Source organism: Rhinoraja longicauda, chromosome 1 (genome assembly GCF_053455715.1).
Source record: "Rhinoraja longicauda isolate Sanriku21f chromosome 1, sRhiLon1.1, whole genome shotgun sequence".
NCBI lineage: Eukaryota > Metazoa > Chordata > Chondrichthyes > Rajiformes > Arhynchobatidae > Rhinoraja > Rhinoraja longicauda.
In genome coordinates, this window is record NC_135953.1 from 7,326,340 (window position 1) to 7,350,581 (window position 24,242).

The 24,242-nt window shown below is 48.6% G+C and overlaps 1 protein-coding gene across 1 annotated transcript in view; it reads right to left on the minus strand.

Moving 5' to 3' along the window:
- LOC144598346 (dedicator of cytokinesis protein 2-like) overlaps positions 1-24,242 on the minus strand; it is an 894,447-nt gene that overhangs the window by 694,223 nt on the left and 175,982 nt on the right. The window contains exons 13-15 of the mRNA XM_078408406.1: positions 14,793-14,918; positions 13,113-13,237; positions 10,338-10,436 (exon numbers count right to left, since the gene is read on the minus strand). Coding sequence (XP_078264532.1) covers positions 10,338-10,436; positions 13,113-13,237; positions 14,793-14,918 — 350 coding nt within the window. The remainder of the gene's footprint in view (positions 1-10,337; positions 10,437-13,112; positions 13,238-14,792; positions 14,919-24,242) is intronic.

The following is a 24,242-nucleotide window of genomic DNA, read 5'->3' on the forward strand; positions in this document are numbered from 1 at the left end:
ATTCCACAAATTCACAACTCTCTGGGTGAAAAGGTTCTTTCTCATCTCAGTTTTAAATGGCCTCCCCTTTATTCTTAGACTGTGGCCCCTGGTTCTGGACTCCCCCAACATTGGGAACATGCATCTAGTTTGTCCAGTCCTTTTATAATTTCATACGTCTCTATAAGATCCCCTCTCATCCTTCTAAACTCCGGTGAATACAAGCCCAGTCTTTCCAATCTTTTCTCATATGACAGTCCCGCCATCCTGGGATTAACCTCGTGAACCTACGCTGCACTGCCTCAATAGCAAGGATGGCCTTCCTCAAATTAGGAGACCAAAACTGCACACAATACTCCAGATGTGGTCTCACCAACTCTCTTAGCTTAGTTTGGTTTAGTTCAGTTTAGAGATACAACGTGGAAACAGGCCCTTCGGCACACCGAGTCTGCCACAACCAGCTATTGCCCACAAACTAGTTCCATCCTACATGCTAGGGACTAATTTACAGAAGCCAATTAACCTACACACCTGCATTTCTTTGGAATTTGGGAGGAAACCGGAGCACCCAGAGAAAACCCACGCGGTCACGCGGTCGTGGTCACAAGCTCCGTACAGACAACCGTGATGACGGTTACGTTTTAGTTTATTGACACAGTGTGATAGTCGCCATGTACATAGAATTTGGATAATTGTTTATGAACTGCATATATGTATGTTTGCCTGTGTGCATATATGTGAATATATGCATGTATGTATGTATGTATGTATGTATGTATGTATGTATGTATGTATGTATGTATGTATGTATGTATGTATGTATGTATGTATGTATGTATGTATGTATGTATGTATGTATGTATGTATGAAGTATGTATGTATGTATGTGTGTATGTGTGTATGTATGTATGTATGTATGTGTGTATGTGTGTATGTATGTATATGTTTGTGTTTGTGTATACATACACACATTCACAAACTTTATCTCATCTATATATATATATATATATATATATATATATATATATATATATATATATATATATATATATATATATATATATATATAGATGAGATAAAGTTTGTGAATTAGCCAATAGACAATAGGTGCAGGAGTAGGCCATTCAGCCCTTCGAGCCAGCACCGCCATTCAATGCGATCATGGCTGATCACTCTCAATCAGTACCCCGTTCCTGCCTTCTCCCCATACCCCCTCACTCTGCTATCCTTAAGAGCTCTATCCAGCTCTCTCTTGAAAGCATCTGCCTTCTGAGGCAGAGAATTCCACACCTTCACCACTCTCTGACTGAAAAAGTTCTTCCTCATTTCCGTTCTAAATGGCCTACCCCTTATTCTTAAACTATGGCCTAATTGATGAGTAGCAGAGATGGGGTAGGAATAAATAAGTGTATACTTCCTCCTACTCCTTTTCGAACATGTAAGATTTTATTTGTGTTGTTTATGAGAATTTATCCATTGAGTTGTGTATAGGTTTATCGTTCATCTCATTTTAGCGTTAGTTTGTTTTGTTTTTATTTTTTTTGTTTTACATGTTCGAAATAAAATATAAATAAACAAACAAGCACCTATTGTCAGGATCGCTGGAATTTAGAAGACTGAGGGGGATCTTATTGAAACATTTAAAATTCTTAAGGGGTTGGAGAGGCTAGATGCGGGAAGATTGTTCCTGATGTTGGGGAAGTCCAGAACCAGGGGTCACAGCTTAAGGTTAAGGGGGAAGTCTTTTAGGACCGAGATAAGAAAACATTACTTCACACAGAGAGTGGTGAGTCTGTGGAATTCTCTACCACAGAAGGTGGTTGAGGCCAGTTCATTGGCTATATTTAAGAGGGAGTTAGATGTGGCCCTTGTGGCTAAAGGGATCAGGGGGTATGGAGAGAAGGCAGGTACGGGATACTGAGTTGGATGATCAGCCATGATCATATTGAATGGCGGTGCAGGCTCGAAGGGCCGAATGGCCTACTCCTGCACCTATTTTCTATGTTTCTATGTTTCTATCAAGCAGGGGTCTCTGGCGCTGTAAAGCAGCGACTCTACCGCTGCGCCACCGTGACGCCCAATATTTCCCTAGTTTCCTTCTCTTCCCCAATATCGTCATGATATTCCACTCCAAAACTATGCTGTGTTGCAGAGTCCATCAGCAGAGGCCATCAGATCACACGTATTGTTATGTGGGCTCTCAGTTCATCATTTGTTATGCCAAATGCATTCAGATACAGAGCCTTTAAGTTTTATCTTTTTATTATTTTTGTAACCTCTGGCCCTCTGTGTTGATTTACTCTGAGATATGAACTCCCTCTCACAGTCTGTTTATCAGTTCCCATTTTAATATCATTCCCTCGAGCCTTTCTCTACTCTGACTTCCCATTATCTATATACTAAAACTCTCGTTTGTTTGTTTGTTTGTTTGTTCCTGAACTACAGCCAAAACGGTAAACGATAGCGCGACAACTTTGGCCCACCTTACTCACCGTCGTCCCTGTGGTGCTAATGGAAGGAGTTTCATTTAAATCTGTGTTATATTTTTAAAGTCATTCACATTTTAAAGTTTAAATCTATCTCCTAGGGAGGGAGGGGAGTGGAGGGAGGGGGGGGAGGGGGGGAGGGGGGAGGTGGGAGGATAAGTAGGGTTGAGGGGGATGGAGTGGGGGGAGAGGAAGTGGGAGGGGAAGGGGGGGAGGGGAATGGGAGGGGGAGGGGAAGGGAGAGGGTGGAGGGAGGGGGAGGAGAGGGAGAGAGAGGGGGGAGGGGGTTAGAGGGAGGGGGAGGGAGGGAGGGGGAGGTGGGAGGATAGGGGAAGTTGATGGGGGTGGAGTGGGGGGGAGAGGAAGGGGGGAGGGTAAGGGGGGAGGGGTAATGGAGGGGGAAGGGGAGGGAGAGAGAGGGGGAGGGGGAGGGGGGAGGTGAGGGGGGAGGGGGAGAGGGGGAGGAGGGAGAGAGGAGGGGGAAGGGAGGGGGGAGCAGGGAGGGAGAGGGTGGGAGGGAGGAGAGGGGAAGGAGAGGGTGCTGCACCAATGCAAGAGATGTTTGGGCTCAACGGGTCCACTTGGTCTAGTTTAGTTTAAAATCCCTCAGTAGAAACTTAATAATTAGAGTCAAAAGTTCATAGGTTATAGGAGCAGTCTACTCCACCATTCAATCATGGCTGGTCTTTCGTTCCCTCTCAACCTGAATGGCCTCCTCCTGCGCCTATTGTCTATTGTCTATAACCCCATTCTCCTGCCTTCTCTCCATAACCCCTGACACCCGTACTAATCACGAATCACTGAATCTCCACCTGAAAAATCTCCAATGACTGAGCCACCACAGCCGTCTGTGGCAATGAATTCTATAGATTCACCATCTTCTAATCTCTTTTCTAAAGGTACTTCCTTTTATTCAGAGGCTGTGGCCTCCGATCCTGGACTCTCCCACTAATGGAAACATCCTCTCCACTTCCACTCTATCCAGGCCTTTCACATGAGAATCATACAATGTGGAAACAGGCCCTTCGGCCCAACATACCAACGCTGGCCAACATGCCCCATCTACACTAGTCCCACCTGCCCACGCTTGGCCCATATCCCTCTAAACCTACCCTATCCATGTACCTATCCAAACATCTCTTAACATAAAAACATGGAAGCATTAAAAATAGGTGCAGGAGTAGGCCATTCAGCCCTTCGAGCCAGCACCGCCATTCAATATGATCATGGCTGATCATCCAGAATCAGTACCCCGTTCCTGCTTTTTCCCATATCCCTTGATTCTAAGAGCTAAATCTAACTCTCTCTTGAAAACATCCAGTGAATTGGCCTCCACTGCGTTCTGTGGCAGAGACTTCCACAGATTCACAACTTTCTGAGCGGAAAAAAATGTGCCTCATCTCAGTCCTAAATTGCCCATCCCTTGTTCTTAAATGGTGTGGTAGTACCTGCCTCGTCTGGCAGCTTGTTCCATACACCCACCACTCTCTGTGTGAAAAAGTTACTGCTCGGGCTCCTGATAAATCATTCCCCCCTCACCTTAAACCCATGTCCTCTGGTTTTTGATGCCCATGCTCTGTGCACCTACCCCTTTCTCTTTCACTCAATAACATATTTCTCTATATACACTTCTCTATCCTCAGCCTCCTGCGCTCCAAGGAAAAAAAGCCCTAGCCTGCCCAACCTCCCCCTTCCGCTCAGTCCCTCAAATCCTGGCAACATCTTTGTAAATTTGCACTCTTTCCAGCTTAGCAGCATCTTTCCTTTAGCAGGGTGACCAAAAACTGCTGGCATTGGGGAGTTTAGGAACCATGTTTGCGTTTAGACAATAGACAATAGACAATAGGTGCAGGAGGAGGCCATTCAGCCCTTCGAGCCAGCACCGCCATTCAATGCGATCATGGCTGATCACTCTCAATCAGTACCCCGTTCCTGCCTTCTCCCCATACCCCCTCACTCCGCTATCCTTAAGAGCTCTATCCAGCTCTCTCTTGAAAGCATCCAACGAACTGGCCTCCACTGCCTTCTGAGGCAGAGAATTCCACACCTTCACCACTCTCTGAATGAAAAAGTTCTTCCTCATCTCCGTTCTAAATGGCCTACCCCTTATTCTTAAACTGTGGCCCCTTGTTCTGGACTCCCCCAACATTGGGAACATGTTTCCTGCCTCTAATTAGTTATTTTTGCATATTATTATTATTACCTTGTGTCCTGTTGTAGTTTGGACACTATAGGGTTAATGCTATGCTTACGTATCGGCTGGGCAGAGCTAGTTATGGCAGTTTTGTACGTGTTGGCAGTGGGAGCCTTTATAGGAGCAGAGGTCTACTCCAGTGGGATGGACCCTTTATCCTGTGGGCGGAAACTGGAGCACCCGGAGAAAACCCGGTAAAATGCTTTGGATGGCGCATCTGTAGAAGTTGGTGCGAGTTGTTGGAGACAAGTCGAAGTTCCTAAGCCTTCTGAGGACGTAGGCGGGCGGGGGGTTATTAAAGCAAGAAGGGAAGAACAAATTGGGAACTTTGAAACTGTGGCACGCTAGAAAGAAAACTAATTGAAATAATAAATATTACAATGGTACCAGCACGGTGAACTCCACAGCACAAAGTACACAGTGTGCTGTGTGTGCCAGACAGGAACTTGTTTCTTCTCTCAGTCAGCTGAAGTGTTTACCAAGAGACCGTGAGTCACAGCAGTGAACCATTAGTCCGTGTTACTTTACTTTAGTTACTGTACTTTGGAGACTAGGTTAATTCCCGGAATGGCGGGACTGTCATGTGTTGAAAGACTGGAGCGACTAGGCTTGTATACACTGGAATTTAGAAGGATGAGAGGGGATCTTCTCGAAACGTATAAGATTATTAAAGGGTTGGACACGTTAGAGGCAGGAAACATGTTCTCAATGTTGGGGGAGTCCAGAACCAGGGGCCACAGTTTTATAATAAGGGGTAGGCCATTTAGAACGGAGATGAGGAAAAACATTTTCAGTCAGAGTGTTGTGAATCTGTGGAATTCTCTGCTTCAGAAGGCAGTGGAGTCCAATTATCTGAATGCATTCAAGAGAGAGCTAGATACTCTTAAGGATAGCGGAGTCAGGGGGTATGGGGAGAAGGCAGGAACGGGGTACTGATTGAGAATGATCAGCCACGAACACATTGAATGGCTCGAAGGGCCGAATGGCCTCCTCCTGCACCTATTGTCTATTGTCTATTGCCTATTGACACGACGCGGAAACAGACCCTTCGGCCCACCGTGTTCGCGCCGACCAGCGAACGCCCCGTACACTCGCGCTATCTTACACACTTGGGACAATTTACCATATTATTGAAGCCAATTAACCGACAAACCTGTACAACTTTGGAGGGTGGGAGGAAAGCAGAACACCCGGAGAAAACTCCACTCATACCATGGCTCTCCACCACCCCTGGCACCTTGTTCCAGGCACCCATCACCAAAGATACTAGAGGAGCAAGATAGACCACTCGACCGTAAAAACCGTAGTATGTCACGGCGCCATTTTAGTAGGCAGAAACTTGAAGAAACATTTTTTTTTTTAAATAACAAAAATCTGTGAATTGATAGATGAGATATATTCTGCTCTTTTATGGTATCATCACACATACTGTTCCCCCAAAACACTGATTACACTGCAAGAGGCAGAGCGAACGGCAGGTTTTGCCTACTAAAATGGCGGACGTTAGACTCCTTTGCGTACTACACTTCAGTAGAGGCGATTTCGACGGAGTGGTCCATCTTGCTCCTCTAGTATCTTTGCCCCATCACCCTCTGCTTTAAGCAATTTGCCTCACACATCTTTATTAAACTTTATCCCTCTCACTTTAAATTTATGCCCTCCAGCCTTTATCGTTTAGACTTTACTTTAGACTTTGGACATCGCGGGGAAACAGGCCCTTTGGCCTACCGAGTCTGTGCCGACCAGCGATCGCTCCGTACACCAGCACCGTCCAATCGTACACCAGACAATGGAATGTTGGCCTTCATAACAAGAGGAGTTGAGTATAGGAGCAAAGAGGTTCTTTCTGCAGTTGTACAGGGCCCTAGTGAGTCCGCACCTGGAGTACTGTGTGCAGTTTTGGTCTCCAAATTTGAGGAAGGATATTCTTGCTATTGAGGGCGTGCAGCGTAGGTTTACTAGGTTAATTCCCGGAATGGCGGGACTGTCGTATGTTGAAAGACTGGAGCGACTAGGCTTGTATACACTGGAATTTAGAAGGATGAGAGAGGATCTTATCGAAACATATAAGATTATTAAGGAGTTGGACACGTTAGAGGCAGGAAACATGTTCCCAATGTTGGGGGAGTCCAGAACCAGGGGCCACAGTTTAAGAATAAGAGGTAGGCCATTTAGAACGGAGATGAGGAAAAACTTTTTCAGTCAGAGAGTTGTAAATCTGTGGAATTCACTGCCTCAGAAGGCAGTGGAGGCCAATTCTCTGATTGCATTCAAGAGAGAGCTAGATAGAGCTCTTAAGGATAGCGGAATCAGGGGATATGGGGAGAAGGCAGGAAAGGGGTACTGTTTGAGAATGATCAGCCATGATCACATTGAATGGTGGTGCTGGTTTGAAGGGCCGAATGGCCTACTCCTGCACCTATTGTCTATTGTCTATCCGGCACACGAAGGGACAATTTACAATTTTTAACAATTTTACCAACGCCAATTAACCTACAAACCTGTACGTCTTTGAAGTGTGGGAAGAAATGAGTGGGAAATAAGTTCCCACTCAGGAATGAGTGGGTTAACAAGTTTCTTCACTGAAGCATAAAACACCAAGCTTGTCGAGGAAATAAGATTTAAGAGATGAATTAAAAGAAAGGAGAGGAATTCTGCAGTTTACAGAGAGAAGGTGGCAAGTAGTAGTTTAGTTTATAGTTTAGTTTAGAGATACAGCACAGAAACAGGCCCTTCGGCCCACCGAGTCCGTGCCAACCAGCGATCCCCCGCACATTAACAGCATCCTACACACGCTAGGGACAATTTACTCTTATACCAAGCCAATTAACCTACATACCTGCGCGTCTTTGAAGTGTGGGAGGAAAGCGAAGATCTCGGAGAAAACCTACGCAGGTCACGGGGAGAACGTACAAACTCCGTACGGACAGCCACCTGTGGTCAGGATCGAACCCGGGTCTCCGGCGTTGCATGTGCTGTAAGGCAGCAACTCTACCGCTGTGCCCTTGCTGGAGTTTAGAAGGCTGAGAGGGGAACCACATCGAATCTTACCGAACAATGAATGGCCTAGATGAAGTGAATGTGGAGAGGATGTTTCCAGGAGCGGGAGAGGCTAGGACAGGGCACAGCCTCAGAATAAAAGGACAGGATGGAGTTGAGGAGGGGAAAAAAAAGTCAATTGATATTTTTCAGGAAGAGATTGACAGATCCTTGATTACTAAGGGTGTTAGGGTTTATGGGGAGAAGGCAGGAGAGTGGGGTTGAGAGGGAGAGATAGATCAGCCATGATTGAATGGTGGAGTAGACTTGATGGGGGCAAATGGCCTAATTCTGCTCCTAGAATTTAAGAAATTGTGAACATGCATTTCATCAGCCATCGGTTGGTGAATCTGTGCAATTCATTGCCACAGGCAGCAGCAGAGGCCGTAATTGGGTAATTCTCAGGCGGCAATTGACAGCCTCTTCATTTGTAAGGGAGTCCAAGGTTACGAGAAGAAGGCGAGAGAATGGGGATGGAGAAGGAAAGATAAACCAGTCAAGATTGAATGGCGGAGTAGATTCACAGAGCGATACAGTTTGGAAACAAGCCCTTCGGCCTAACTTGCCCACACCGACCAACATGTCCCATCTACACTAGTCCCACTTGCCTGTGTTTGGCCCATATCCCTCTAAACCAGTCATATCCATGTACCTGTCTGATTGCTTCTTAAACGTTGCGATAGAGGAAAAGATGGACCAGGCCGGTTTGAATGGCAGAGCAGACTTGATGGGCCAAATGGCCTAACTTTGCTCCTGTGTTATGGTCTTATGGGTGGGCTGTAGTTTTACCAAGGAGACCATTAGGACTGGAGACGTGTTAATGTTGAATTAGCGCTGACCCTAATTCTGCTCCTTGATCTTATCATCTTATGGTCTTGATATATTACCGATCAGTCCATACGGTCCGCAAGAAATTGCAGCGAATCGTGGACACACAAACCAACCTCCCTTCTATTGACTCCGCCTACACCTCACGCTGCCTCGGCAAGGCCAGCAGCATCATCAAGGACCAGTCTCACCCCGGCCACTCCCTCTTCTCCCCTCTCCCATCGGGGCAAGAGGAACAGAAGTGTGAAAACGCACACCTCCAGATTCAGGGACAGTTTCATCCCAGCTGTTATCAGGCAACTGAACCATCCTACCACAACCAGAGAGTGGTTCTGAACTACTATTGGACTATCTTTGATCGGACTTTGCTGGCTTTACCTTGCACTGAACGTTATTCCCTTATCATGTATCTATACACTGCGAATGGCTCGACTGTAATCGTGATTTGTCTTTCTGCGGGTTAGCACGCAACAAAAGCTTTGCACAGTAACTGTGGGCGACACGGTGGTGCAGTGGGCGGTAGCGTGGCACAATGGCAACGTTGCTGCCTCACAGCATCAGCGGCAATAGACAATAGACAATAGACAATAGACAATAAACAATAGACAATAGACAATAGACAATAGACAATAGACAATAGACAATAGACAATAGACAATAGACAATAGACAATAGGTTCGATCCCAACTATGGCTGCTGTCTGTAAGGAGTTTGTATGTTCTGCCCGTGACCTGCATGGGTTACCTCCGGGAACTTAGGTTTCCTCCCACACTCTAAAGACGTACAGATACATGTAATTGGCTTGGTATAAATGTAAAAATTGTTCCTAGTGTCTGATAGAGTTGATGTGTGGGCATCGCTGGTCAGTGCGGATTTGGCGGGCCGAAGGACCTGTTTCAAAGCTGTATCTCTAAACTAAGCAAAACTAAAAGCTTTTCACTGTACCTCGATACACGTGATAATAAACTAAACTAAACTAGGCATTTACTGAACCATCAGCCATGATCACATTGAATGGCGGTGCTGGCTCGAAGGGACGAATGGCCTACTCCTGCACCTATTGTCTATTGTCTACCTCTCTTTGTCGGCGTTTGGCGGCACTGGGCCTGTACTCGCTGGAATTTAGAAGAATGAGGGGGGACCTCATTGAAACGTACAGAATAGCGAGCGGCCTGGATAGAGTGGATGTGGAGAGGATGTTTCCACTGGTGGGAGAGTCTAGGACTAGAGGTCACAGCCTCAGAATTAAAGGATGTTCTTTGAGAAAGGAGACGAGGAGGAATTTCTTTAGTCAGGGGGTGGTGAATCTGTGGAATTCCTTGCCACAGAGGGCTGTGGAGGTCAAGTCAGTGGATATATTTAAGGCAGAGATAGATAGATCCTTGATTAGTGCAGGTGCCAGAGGTTTATGGGGAGAAAGCAGGAGAATGGGGTTAGGTGGGAGAGATAGATCAGCCATAATTGAATGGCGGAGTAGACTTATAAAGTCATAGAGTGATACAGCGTGGAAACAGGCCCTTCAGCCCAACTTGCCCACACTGGCCAACATGTCCCATCTACACTAGTCCCACCTGCTTGCGTTTGGTCCATATCCCTCCAAACTTGTCCCACCAAGTACCCCTCCGAGTGTATCTTTAAAGGTTGCAATGGTCCCTGCCTCACCGACCTCCTCCGTCACTCGATGGGCCGAATGGCCTAATTCCCCTCCTATCCCTTATGACCTTGTGACCTCCCACAGTGGTGGACGTTTTCTCCTTGCGCTGATGTTGAGGGCAAGGGCGGACGTCGTTGACATGAACCTCGGGACTGACCTTGACAGTCTCCATCCAGCGATGCTGCTTCAGCTGGTAATAAACCACGGACTGGTGCTGTGTGACTGCCTTGTCCCCGCCACCTTGGCAGATGGCATTCTGTACACCAGGAGAGAGAATTAAACAAGTTAGAAACATAGAAAATAGGTGCAGGAGTAGGCCATTCGGCCATTCGAGCCTGCACCGCCATTCAATATGATCATGGCTGATCATCCAACTCAGTATCCCGTACCTGCCTTCTCTCCATACCCCCTGATCCCTTTAGCCACAAGGGCCACATCTAACTCCCTCTTAAATATAGCCAATGAACTGGCCTCAACTACCTCCTGGGGCAGAGAATTCCACAGATTCACCACTCTCTGTGTGAAAAAAAACGTTCTCATCTCGGTCCTAAAAGACTTCCCCTTTATCCTTAAACTGCGACCCCTTGTTCTGGACTTCCCCAACATCGGGAACAATCTTCCTGCATCTAGCCTGTCCAACCTCTTAAGAATTTTGTAAGTTTCTATAAGATCACCCCTCAATCTTCTAAATTCCAGCGAGTACAAGCCGAGTCTATCCAGTCTTTCTTCATATGAAAGTCCTGCCATCCCAGGAATCAATCTGGTGAACAAGTTAGCGTGGCAATTTCCAGAAAGCGGCGCATTTCATGAAAAAAAAGATTAATTGTGCCTTCTCTCATGTCTTGAGATCAAGGTTCCATCTCTCACTAGAACATGTGGACTTGAGGAAGACGTAAAATGGATCACCTCAGTGAAAAGCACGGTGTGATATTCACGTGAGGCTGAAATAATTACTCTGGCGACACAGAGAAGGCAGGTTGGACGTTAATACAGACAACATGCTTGGAGAAATAACATGTCTTCAAACATTAGGGCAGGCGACACCTTTATTTCAGGCTCGGGGCCTGTGAAGTGGAGACAGAGAGCACTGTGGAAATGAACCTACCTTTCACCGGTCAACAAATGTGGTGACTACATTTTTTTTATAGGTGTCAATTAGCCTCAGGGAGTCGAGCTTAGTTTGGAACAAGGGGCCACAGTTTAAGAATAAGGGGTAGGCCATTTAGAACTGAGATGAGGAAAAACTTTTTCAGTCAGAGAATTGTGAATCTGTGGAATTCTCTGCCTCAGAAGGCAGTGGAGGCCAATTCTCTGAATGCATTCAAGAGAGAGCTGGATAGAGCTCTTAAGGATAGCGGAGTCAGGGGGTATGGGGAGAAGGCAGGAACGGGGTACTGATTGAGAATGATTGAGAATGATCAGCCATTGAATGGCGGTGCTGGCTCGAAGGGCCGAATGGCCTCCTCCTGCACCTATTGTCTATTGTCTATTGTCTATTGAGATGCAGGGTGGAAACAGATCACCCCTCATCTTCCTGCACTGCCAAGTGAGGGCGATGCTGCCCAGTCAATAGACAATAGACAATAGGCAATAGGTGCAGGAGTAGGCCACTCAGCCGTTCGAGCCAGCACCGCCATTCACCGTGATCATGGCTGATCATCCACAATCAGTACCCCGTTCCCGTCTTCTCCCCATATCCCTTGACTCCGCTATCGTTAAGAGCTCTATCTAACTCTCTCTTGAACGCATCCAGAGAATTGGCCTCCACTGTCTTCTGAGGCAGAGAATTCCACAGATTTACAACTCTCTGACTGAAAAAGTTTTTCCTCATCTCCGTTCTAAATGGCCTGCCCCTTTCCTAGCCTGTCCAACCTCTCCCGATTGCTCAGGCCCTTGAGTCCTGGCAACATCCAGGTAAACCTTCTCTGCACCTTTACCAGCTTGACAACATCTTTTCTTTAACAGGGTGACCAAAACTGAACACAATACTCCAAATGCGGCCTCAACTGCAACATGACCTCCCAACCTTTTAGTTTAGTTTAGAGATTCAGTGCAGAAACAGGCCCTTCTGCCCAACTCACCCATGCCGACCAACATGCCCCATCTACACTAGTTCCACCTGCCTAAGAAATGTTTCTTAAAAATGGCAATAATACCTGCCTCAACAACCTCCTCCGGCAGCTCGTTCCACACACCCACCATTTTTGTGTGAAAATGTTACCCTCACGATCCTATTAAATCTTTCCCCTCTCACTTTAAACCTATGGTTCTCGATTCCACTACTCTGGGTAGGGGACTCTGTGCGTCTACCCGATCTATTCCCCTCATGATTGTGTACATCTCTGTAAGATCACCCCTCATCATCCTGCACTCCAAGGAATAGAGTCCTAGCCTGCGCAACCTCTCCCTATAGCTCAGTCCCACGAGTCCTGGCAATATCCTCGCGAATCTTCCCTGAGTGTTTCTAGCTGGCCCGGGTTGTCTGGCACTTGTGTGGCTCGTGTGTCGGGTTGCCAACTGTCCCATATTAACCGGGACATCCCGTATTTTGGGCTAAATTAGGTTTGTCCCATACGGGACCACCCTTGTCCCGAATTAGGCCCGGGGGCCACTGTAGGCCGGGCGCTGTAGGCCCGGATACTGAAGGCCTGGACATTGTAGGTCCGGGGGCCGCTGTAGACCCAGACACTGTAGGCCCGGACAGTGTAGGCTCGGACACTGTAGGCCCGGATAGTGTAGGCCGGAGGCCTTGGCGCTGCCTAACGGAGGTTTCGTAGCAACCCGCCTCCCGGCCCGGCCGGCCGCCATTGGTGGAGTGGGAGCACATGGCCACTGGCTGGGTGAGGTCACGTGGTGCGCGGGGCGGTGACGTAACCTTTTGTCCCTTATTTGGGAGTGAGAAAGTTGGCAACCCTGCTCGTGTGTAACTCACCGAGATGATCTCTCCGTTTTCATCACAGACGCACATCGTGACCTCAACGTTCTTCTGCGTGGTCTTGTTCTGTTTGTCGAATTCTCCCTGAACCAAGGTGACGTAAATATCATTGCGGACATCACCTGGTTTACGAGAAAGGAAAGAAAGATTCCTTGGTCAGACTCTTTGTGAAAATGGACCCCTTATCCTGTGTCTGCACCCTGTGGGTGCCCCAACTGTAATCATGTATTGTCTTTCCGCTGGCTGGATAGCACGCAACAAAAGCTTTTCACTGTACATGTGACTATAAACTAAATTAAACTAAACAAATCTGTGATGAAGTGAATAACATTTAGTGCAAGATGAAGTCTTGCAGTAGACTTCCAGTAAGGTCCGATTGTCAGTGTCTTTTAGAGTGGAGCTGTTGCAATGTGTGTTTTCACATCCACTTGTGATAAGTTGGCCTGTTCGAGTCAAAGTTGTGAAAAACACTGCCCAATTCATCACGGGTTCCGACCTCCCCACCATCGAAGGGATTTACCGGAGTCGCTGCCTCAACTACCACCTCCGGCAGCTGGTCCTTGCACCCATCACCCTCTGTGTAAAAAAGCAAGTCCAAAGACATTAGACAATAGACAATAGACAATAGGTGCAGGAGGAGGCCATTCAACCCTTCGAGCCAGCACCGCCATTCAATGCGATCATGGCTGATCACTCTCAATCAGTACCCCGTTCCTGCCTTCTCCCCATACCCCCTTACTCCGCTATCCTTAAGAGCTCTATCCAGCTCTCTCTTGAAAGCATCCAACGAACTGGCCTCCACTGCCTTCTGAGGCAGAGAATTCCACACCTTCACCACCCTCTGACTGAAAAAGTTCTTCCTCATCTCCGTTCTAAATGGCCTACCCGTTCTAAATGACCTAGACGTGCAGGCTTGGGGGTTAATTAGCTTTGTTTACCTCAGTTTAGTTTAGAGATACTGAGGGGAAACAGGCCCTTCAACCCACCTGGTCCGTGCTGACCGGCGATCCCCGCATATTAATACACTATCCTACACACACCAGGGACAATTTTACACTTACAGCATACCAAGCCAATTTACCTACATAACTGCACGTCTTTGGAGTGTGGGAGGAAACCGAAGATCTCGGAGAAAACCCACGCAGGTCACGGGGAGAACGTACAAACTCCGTACTGACGGCACCCGTAGTCGGGATCCAGCCTGGGACTATGACGCTGCAAGCGCTGTTTCTATGTTTAAGAGATGCTGTCTGAGCTGCCACGTGACCATCTCGAGGCTAAACCATATAAGACACGCACCCAGGTCTGATCACCCTGCCTCGACTGAGGGTGTCTTGTGATAAAAGGCCGAAACGCCCAGTGACGTTGACGTACACAACTGAAGATGTGTCTGATTGGTAGCAACATCACCTAGTGGTCACCCCAAGAACAACACCATGCATGTCAATTGTAGCGCAAAACTTCAGGGGTTGTAACAGCCAGTCCTACTAATCGATCTAATAGCAGTGACAGGATCTCATAACCTCCGACGCCCAATACTAATCAAGAAATTCCCACCGAACTAAATCTGAATGAGGGTCTTGAGGCAAAACGTCACCTGTCCTTTTTTCTCCAGTGGTGCCGTCTAACTCGCTGAGTTACTCCAGCATTTTGTGTCTGCCCCCGCAACTGACAAACCTGGCATGATGATCTCAGGGAACCCCATCTTCCTGGCAACCACCGTGCTTCTGTCCACCAGGTGAGGGTGGTCCTTGCGAATTTGCTTCAGGTCCCCCGAAAGTAACTTCATGGAAACCCAGAGACCTGGAAGAGGAGCACAATGACGCGTGAAAAAGGAGCAGAAATATTATCTCCTTCCAGAACCTACGATGGGAAACCATAGAACATAATGCAGCGCGCTCCGGCCCAAGATGTCCGCCATGTCGCGAACATGATGCCAAATCAAAATAATGACTTCTGTCGTCCATCGAGAGGGCAAGAACCGGGTACTGATTGTGGATGATCACCATGATTGAATGGTGGTGCTGGCTCGAAGGGCTGCATGGCCTCCTCCTGCACCTATTGTCTATTGTATCTAAAAGCCTTTAAAATGCTGCTGTCGTACCTGCCTCCAACACCACCCCTGTCAGCGCGTTCCAGGCACACACTACCCTCTGTGTAATGAAACCTTGCCCGCACATAGAGTCATAGAGTCATACAGTGTGGAAACGGGCTCTTCGGCTTGCCCATGCCTACCTAAATGCCCCTACCTGCACTAGTCCCACCTGCCTGCGCTTGGCACATATCCCTCAAAACCTATCCTATCAATGTACCTGTCTACATGTTTCTTAAACGTCACGATAGTATCTCCTTAAGCCTTTCCTCACTCACCTTGAAGTTATGCCCTCTAGTCCTTGACATTTCCATCCCAGAAAATAAAACATGCTGTCTACGCTAAACTATGCCTCTCTTAGTTTTATAAACATCTATCAGGGTGACTTGGACAGGTTGCAGGTTGTGTGAGTGGGCGGATGTATGGCAGATGCAGTTTAATGTGGATAAGTGTGAGGTTATCCACTTTGGTTGTAAGAATAAGAAGGCAGATTATTATCTGAATGGTGTCAAGTTAGGAAAAGGGGACGTACAACGAGATCTGGGTGTCCTAGTGCATCAGTCACTGAAAGGAAGCACGCAGGTACAGCAGGCAGTGAAGAAAGCCAATGGAATGTTGGCCTTCATAACAAGAGGAGTTGAGTATAGGAGCAAAGAGGTCCTCCTGCAGTTGTATAGGGCCCTAGTGAGACTGTGTGCAGTTTTGGTCTCCAAATTTGAGGAAGGATATTCCGAAGGGCGTTCAGCTTAGGTTTACTAGGTTAATTCCCGGAATGGCGGGACTGTCATATGTTGAAAGACTGGAGCGACTAGGCTTGTATACACTGGAATTTAGAAGGATGAGAGGGGATCTTATCGAAACATATAAGATTATTAAGGGGTTGGACACGTTAGAGGCAGGAAACATGTTCCCAATGTTGGGGGAGTCCAGAACCAGGTGCCACATTTTAAGAATAAGGGGTAGGCCATTTAGAACGGAGATGAGGAAAAACTTTTTCAGTCAGAGAGTTGTAAATCTGTGGAATTCACTGCCTCAGAAGGCAGTGGAGGTCAATTCTCTGAATGCATTCAAGAGAGAGCTAGATAGAGCTCTTAAGGATAGCGGAGTCAGGGGGTATGGGGAGAAGGCAGGAACGGGGTACTGATTGAGAATGATCAGCCATGATCATATTGAATGGTGGTGCTGGCTCGAAGGGCCGAATGGCCTCCTCCTGCACCTGTCGTCTATTGTCTATTGTCTATGCCTCTCTTAGTTTTAGAGAGATCACGTGACCGCTGGCTGGGTGAGGTCATGTGGGGCACGGGGCGGTGACGTCACCTGTTGTCCCTTATTTGGGAGTGAGGAAATTGGCAACCCAAACTGGCACGTAAAGCTCACAGCGGAAAGGAGCACGATTCTGCCTCATTACTGTGGATAGATATCCTCCGTGAAATGGGTACAGGCAATGATATGAGTCTCCATTTCAAAAGTGTTCTCTCATTTAATGTTAATGGGCCAAAAAAATAATTGAAATAGCTGCCGGCAAAATGGACTCACATTTGTAATAGAGAGAGGATGAGAGTAATCCATGAGTGCAAGGAAGTTTAGCGTTGACCTCTTGAAAGGCTTTCCTCCAGTGAATAAAGCTTATTGTACAAAAACAATCTATCAGGAGAGAGCAGTCTTTAAAGACTTTGTGTTTAAAATTCATCAGGCATTTTAATTGACAGTAGATGGTTACCATTAATGATACTGCCATTTGGAGTTCTCAAGTTCAATCTACAATTAGGGTTGCCAACTTCCTCACTCCCAAATAAGGGACAAAAGGTGACGTCACCGCCCCTGCGCCCCCACGTGACCTCACCCAGCCAGCGGCCATATGCTCCCACTTCACCAATGGCGGCCGCCCGGGCCGGGAGGCGGGTTGCTATGCAACCTCCGTTAGGCGGCGCCTGGGCCTACACTGTCCGGGACTACAGCGGCCCCTGTGCTACAGTGTCTGGGCCTACAGTGTCCGGGCCTACAGTGTCTGGGCCTATGGTGTCTGGGCCTACAGTGTCCAGGCCTACAGCGCCGTCTGGGCCTAATACGGGACAAGGGCGGTCGGTCCCATACGAGACAAACCAATGTAGCCCAAAATACGGGAAGTCCCGGCTAAAACGGGACAGTTGGCAACCCTAACCATAATTTAATTCGGACATGAGGAACTGCAGATGCTGAACAAGACACAAACTGTTGGAGTAATGCATCGGGTCAGACAGCATCAAGAGTCAAGACCAAATGGCATGGAGTTGGATGGAACTGCAGATGCTGGTTTAAACCAAAGATATAGACACAAAATGCTAGAGTAACTCAGCAGGACAGGCAGCATCTCTGGAGAGAAGGAATGGGTGACGTTTCGGGTCGAGACCCTTCTTCATGGCATGGTACTCTGTTTGTCACCTGTAACGAGGTACAGTGAAATACTATATTATATAGTGAAAGGCCTGGATAGAGTGGATGTGGAGAAGATGTTTGTACTAGTGGGAGAGTCTAGAACCAGAGGGCACAGCCTCAGAATTAAAGGACGTTCTTTACGGAAGGAGATGAGATTTCTCTAGTCAGAGGGTGGGGAATCTGTCGAATTCTTTGCCACAGAAGGCTGTGGAGGCCAAGCCAATGGATATTTTTAAGGCGGAGATAGATAGATTCTAGATTAGTGCGGGTGTCAAGGTTATGGGGAGAAGGCAGGGGAATGGGGTTAGGAGGGAGAGATAGATCAACCATGATTGAATGGCAGAGTAGACCTGATGGGCCGAATGGTCTCATTATCTAGGTCAATCTATGATATAAACCGACATCTGCAGTTTTTTATTTCTATAGGCGACGAGGGGTTGATTGGCAGATAGGTGGATAACGGAGATGAGGAGGAGACAAAAGGGAGTCATATAAGGAGAGGTGGAATAGATCGGGTAGACGCACAGTGTCTCTAGCCCAGAGCAGGGGAATCGAGGACCAGAGGATAAAGGTAGACACAAAAATGCTGGAGTAACTCAGCGGGTCAGGCAGCATCTCGGGAGAGAAGGAATGGGTGACGTTTCGGGTCGAGACCCTTCTTCAGACTGATGTCAGGGGAGGGGGCGGGACAGAGATAGAATGTAGCAGGAGACAGGAAGACTAGATGGAGACCTCTCGTTCTCACCTCGTTCCCCCTCGTTCTCACCTCCCACCCCACCAGCCAGCGGATCCAACATATCATTCACCAACATTTCCGTCACCTACAACGGGACCCCACCACTGGCCACATCTTCCCATCCCCTCCCCTCTCCGCGTTCCGCAGAGACCGTTCCCTCCGTAACTCCCTGGTCCACTCGTCCCTTCCCACCCAAACCACCCCAACCCCGGGCACTTTCCCCTTGCAACCGCACGAGATGCAACACCTGTCCCTTTACCTCCCCCCTCAACTCCATCCAAGGACCCAAACAGTCTTTCCAGGTGAGACAAAGGTTCACCTGCACCTCCTCCAACCTCATCTATTGCATCCGCTGCTCTAGATGTCAACTTATTTACATCGGCGAAACCAAGCGCAGGCTCGGCGATCGCTTCGCTCAACACATGCGCTCGGTCCGCGTTAACCAAACTGATCTCCCGGTGGCCGAGCACTTTAACTCCCCCTCCCATTCCCAGTCTGACCTTTCTGTCATGGGCCTCCTCCAGTGCCATAGTGAGGCCCACCGGAAATTAGAGGGACAGCACCTCATATTTCGCCTGGTCAGCTTGCAGCCCAGCGGTATGAACATCGACTTCTCCAACTTTAGATAGTTCCTCTGTCCCTCTCTTCCCCTCCTCCTTCCCAGTTCTCCCTCTATCTTCCTGTCTCCACCTATATCCTTCCTTTGTCCCGCCCCCCCCTGACATCAGTCTGAAGAAGGGTCTCGACCTGAAACGTCACCCGTTCCTTCTCTCACGAGATGCTGCCTGACCTGCTGAGTTACTCCAGCATTTTGTGAATAAATCGATTTGTACCAGCATCTGCAGTTATTTTCTTATACTATATAGACTGGTGGGAGAACTGGGAAGGGGGTGAGGATAGAGAAGGAAAGCAGGGAGCATCGGAAGTTCGAGTCTGAGTTAAAACATGCTGGTAGAGTTGGAGGGCAGGAGGATTCACAGAGGGGGAACAGCGAGAGAGGATGTTGCTAAACTCTCGTCTGAGGGAGGAGGAGAACTTCTTCAAAGTTGACATGCCTTGAGGAGATTTCTCAGTGTAGCGGCTGACACGCTGAGTTACTCCCGCGTCTTGTGTCTACCTTCGATTTAAACCAGCATCTGCAGTTTATTTCCCCCTACAGAGGATATAGGCTTAAGTTGAGGGAAAGGTTTGGTGGGAATGTGAGGGGTAACGTTTACACACAGGGGGTGGTGGGTGTATGGAACGAGGTGCCGGAGGAGGTAGTTGAGGCAGGTCCTATTGCAAGGTTTAAGAACCATTTGGGCAGGTACATGGATAGGACAGGTTTGGAGGGTGATGGGCCAAATGCAGGCAGGTGGGACTAGTGCAGATGAGACATGTTGGTCAGTGTGGGAAAGTTGGGCCGAAGGGCCCTGTTTCCACACTATATCAATCTTTGAATGAAATGGAAAGCCAGAGGGAGGGATATAGATGGAAGGGGAGGGGACCGGTGGGGAAGAGGGGCGGGATAGGGGGGAGGTAGGGGGGAGATAGGGGGGAGGTTGGGGGGATATAGGGAGGAGGTAGGGGGAGATAGGGGGAGGTAGGGGGAGGGAGGGGGGGGAGGGGGAGGTAGGGGGGAGGTAGGGGAGATAGGGGAGAGAGGGGGAGAGAGGGGGAAGTAGGGGGGAGAGATGGGGGAGAGAGGGGGAGACAGAGGGGAGGTAGGGGCGAGGTAGGGGGGAGGTAGGGGGGAGGTAGGGGGAGATTGGAGGAGGTGGGGGGAGGTAGGGGAGGTAGGGGAGATAGGGGAGAGATAGGGGAGAGAGGGGGAGAGAGGGGGAGGTAGGGGGAGAGAGCGGGAAGAGAGGGGGAAGACAGAGGGGAGGTAGGGGGGAGGTAGGGGGGAGGTAGGGGCGAGGTAGGGGGAGGTAGGGAGGAGGTAGGGGGAGGTAGGGGAGGTAGGGGAGAGATAGGGGAGGTAGGGGAGGGAGGGGGGAGATAGCGGGGAGGGAGGGGGGAGGTGGGGGGGAGGTAGGGGAGATGGGGGATGGTGGGGGGAGGTAGGGCAGATAGGGGGAGGTATGTGGGAGATTGGAGGAGGTGGGGGGAGGTAGGGGGAGGTAGGGAAGGTAGGGGAGAGATAGGGGGTGGTAGGGGGAGGGAGGGGGGAGATAGGGAGGAGATAGGGGGAGGTAGGGGGGAGGTAGGGGGGAGGTAAGGAGGTGGTAGGGGGGAGGTAAGGAGGAGGTAGGGGGGAGGTAGGGGGGAGGTAGGGGGAGGTAGGGGGAGGTAAGGAGGAGGTAGGGGGAGGTAAGGAGGAGGTAGGGGGGAGGTAGGGGGGAGGTAGGGGAGGTAGGGGGAGGTAAGGAGGAGGTAGGGGGAGGTAAGGAGGAGGTAGGGGGGAGGTAGGGGGGAGGTAAGGAGGAGGTGGGGGGAGGTAAGGAGGAGGTAGGGGGGGTAAGGAGGAGGTAGGGGGAGGTAAGGAGGAGGTAGGGGGGAGGTAGGGGGAGGTAGGGGGGAGGTAGGGGGGAGGTAGGGGGGAGGTAGGGGGGAGGTAAGGAGGAGGTAGGGGGGAGTAGGGGGGAGGTAGGGGAGGTAAGGAGGAGGTAGGGGGAGATAGGGGGGAGGTAGGGGGAGGGAGATAGGGAGGAGGTAGGGGGAGGTAGGGGGAGGGAGATAGGGAGGAGGTAGGGGGAGGTAGGGGGAAGGTAGGGGGAGGGAGGGGGAGGGAGGGGGAGGTAGGGGGAAGGTTAGGGGGGAGGGAGGGGAGGGAGAGGGGAGATAGGGGAAGGTAAGGGAAATAGGGGGGAGATAGGGGAGATTGGAGGAGGTGTGGGGAGGTGGGTGGAGGAAACATGAAAATTGGCAAATCCGATGTTCTTGCGATTGGGTTGCAAGCTACCAAGTTGAACATGAGATGCTGTCCTTCCAGTTTTGATATACTACCTCTAGTTGTTAATGACTACCATGAAACATTTCATTATTATTATTATTATTATTATTATTATTATCATTATTATTATTATTATTACCATCTTGAGAAAAATACTTAAAAAATTCATGGCATAATTTGTGCAGGTTGGATTTCCATGAGTCAGGTGTTCCATAACCTGGGGAGTCAGGTGTTCCATAACCCTGTTCTTCAGAGATAGTTGCACAAGATCCTAATGGCACCGATTCAAAGCCAGGCCGGTCGGTACAATCTCTCAGGCCCTCTCATAGCCACTCATCACCGATCACACAAATGACGCAATTATTCGCTCATTAAAGCGAGCTGCATCCAATTGATAACCACTGCCGGATGCTCATGCATCTTAAAGAATACATCACTGGCTGAAATGTATAAGGAACTAGAAGCTGTGGAATTCTTCGCCACAGACGGCTGTGGAGGCCAAGTCAGTGGATGTTTTTGAAGGCAGAGATGGATAGGTTCTTGATTAGTCCGGGCGTCAGAGGTTATGGGGAGAAGGCGGGAGAATGGGGTCGGGTGGGAGAGATAGATCAGCCATGATCGAATGGCAGAGTAGAATTGATGGGCAGAATGGCCTAATTCTTTCCTATCCCTTAAGATTCGTGTAGTCATACAGGCCCTTTGGCCCAACGTCCATGCTGACCAAGATGCCCCATCTAAGATGGTCTAATTTTCCCATGTTTGATCCATATTCTAAATTTTCCTATCTACCTCAAGACAAAGTCATACAGTAAGGAAACAGGCCCTTTGGCCCACTTTGTCCATGCTGATCTAGACACCCTATCTAAGTTGGTCCCATTTGCCCACGTTTGATCCATATTCCTCTAACACTGTCTTGTCCATAGAGTCATGTAGCATGGAAACAGGCCCTTCTGCCCAACGTGTCCATGCTGACCAAGCAGCCCCCATCTATGATTATAGACAATAGACAATAGACAATAGGTGCAGGAGTAGGTCATTCGGCCATTCGAGCCAGCACCACCATTCAATGTGATCATGGCTGATCATTCTCAATCAGTACCCCGTTCCTGCCTTCTCCCCATACCCCCTGACTCCGCTATCCTTAAGAGCTCTATCTAGCTCTCTCTTGAATGCATTTAGAGAATTGTCCTCCTGGACTGCCCTCTGTGGCAGAGAATTCCACAGATTGACAACTCTCTGACTGAAAAAGGTTTTTCCTCATCTCTGTTCTAAATGGCCTACCCCTTATTCTTAAACTGTGGCCCCTGGTTCTGGACTTCCCCCAACATTGGGAACATGTTTCCTGCCTCTAACGTGTCCAACCCCTTAATAATCTTATATGTTTCGATAAGATCCCCTCTCATCCTTCTAAATTCCAGTGTCCCATTTGCTTGCTTTAAACAATATTCCTCAAAACTTGTCTTATCCACGTACCTGGAGTCATAGAGATATACCATGCAGAAATAGGCCCTTCGGCCCAACTTGTCCAAACTGACCCATCTAAGCTAGTTTCATTTGCTCACATTTGATCAATCATATTCTTCTAACCTGCCTTATGCAAGTGCTTCGAGTCATAGAGTCATACAGTATGGAAACAGGCCCTTTGCCCCAACTCGTGCATGTTGGCCAGGATGCCCCATCTAAGCTGGTCCTATTTATTGCCGTTTGGTCCATATCCCTCTGAACTTTTCTGATCTAAATGTCAATTTTTAAAAAAAATGTCGTCATAGTACCTGCCTCAACTATCTCCTCTGCCAGCTCATTCTATACACCCACCACACTCAGAGTGAAAACGTCACTCCTCGAGTTCTTATTAAATCTTTTCACTCTCACCTTAAACCAATGCTGCCTCCTTCTTGGTTCCCCTAACCTGAGAGTAACCTAGGGTTGCCAACTTTCCTCACTCCCAAATAAGGGACAAAAGGTGACGTCACCTCCCCTCGCCCCACGTGACCTCACTCAGCCAGTGGCCACGTGCTCCCGCTCCACCAATGGCGGCCGCCCGGGCCGGGAGGCGGGTTGCCAAAAAGTTAATTTCCTGGTCGAATCAGTAGTAAGGAAGGCAAATTCAATGCTAGCATTTATATCAAGACGACTGGAATACAAAAACAGAGGTCTAATGCTGAGGCTCTATAAGGCGCTGGTCAGGCCTCATGTGGAGTACTGTGAGCAAGTTTGGGCCCCGTATCTGAGGAAGGATGTGCTGGCTCTGGAGAGGGTCCAGAGGAGGTTTACAAGAATGATCCCAGGACTGAGTGGGTTAACATATGATGAGCGTTTGATATCACTGGGCCTGTACTCACTGGAGTTTAGAAGGTTGAGGGGGGACATAATTGAAACTTGCAGGATAATGAAAGGCATAGATAGAGTGGATGTGGAGAGGATGTTTCCACTGGTGGGAGAGTCTAGGACCAGAGGGCACAGCCTCAGAATTAAAGGACGCTCTTTTAGAAAGTAGGTGAGAAGGAATTTAATCTGTGGAGCTCATTGCCACAGAGGGCTGTAGAGGCCAAGTCAGTGGATATTTTTAAGGCAGAGATAGACAAGTTCTTGATTAGAACGGGTGTCAAGGGTTATGGGGAGAAGGCAGGAAAATGAGATTAGGAGGCAGGGATCAGCCTGGATTGAATGGCGGAGTGGACTCGATGGTCCGAACGGTCCAATTCTACTCCTATAACTTGTGAACTTGTGAACCTGGGTTGCTGAAGTGGTGAGGCAGCAGCTCTACCAGCTGTGGTTCAGGCTACCCAATCCTTTACCTCATCTGCTTCCTTTTACAATTCTCCAAACACACTGAGTGCACTAAATCCCTTCCTAGTCAAGGATATATTTGAGTTTTAGTCATAGAAGGCTATTAAAGGCTTTGGGGCTGGAGAATGTCAAAGGTGTAAGCTCCCGATATGTACGAATATCTCATCTATATACTAAAACTCTCGTTTGTTTGTTTGTTTGTTTGTTCCTGAACTACAG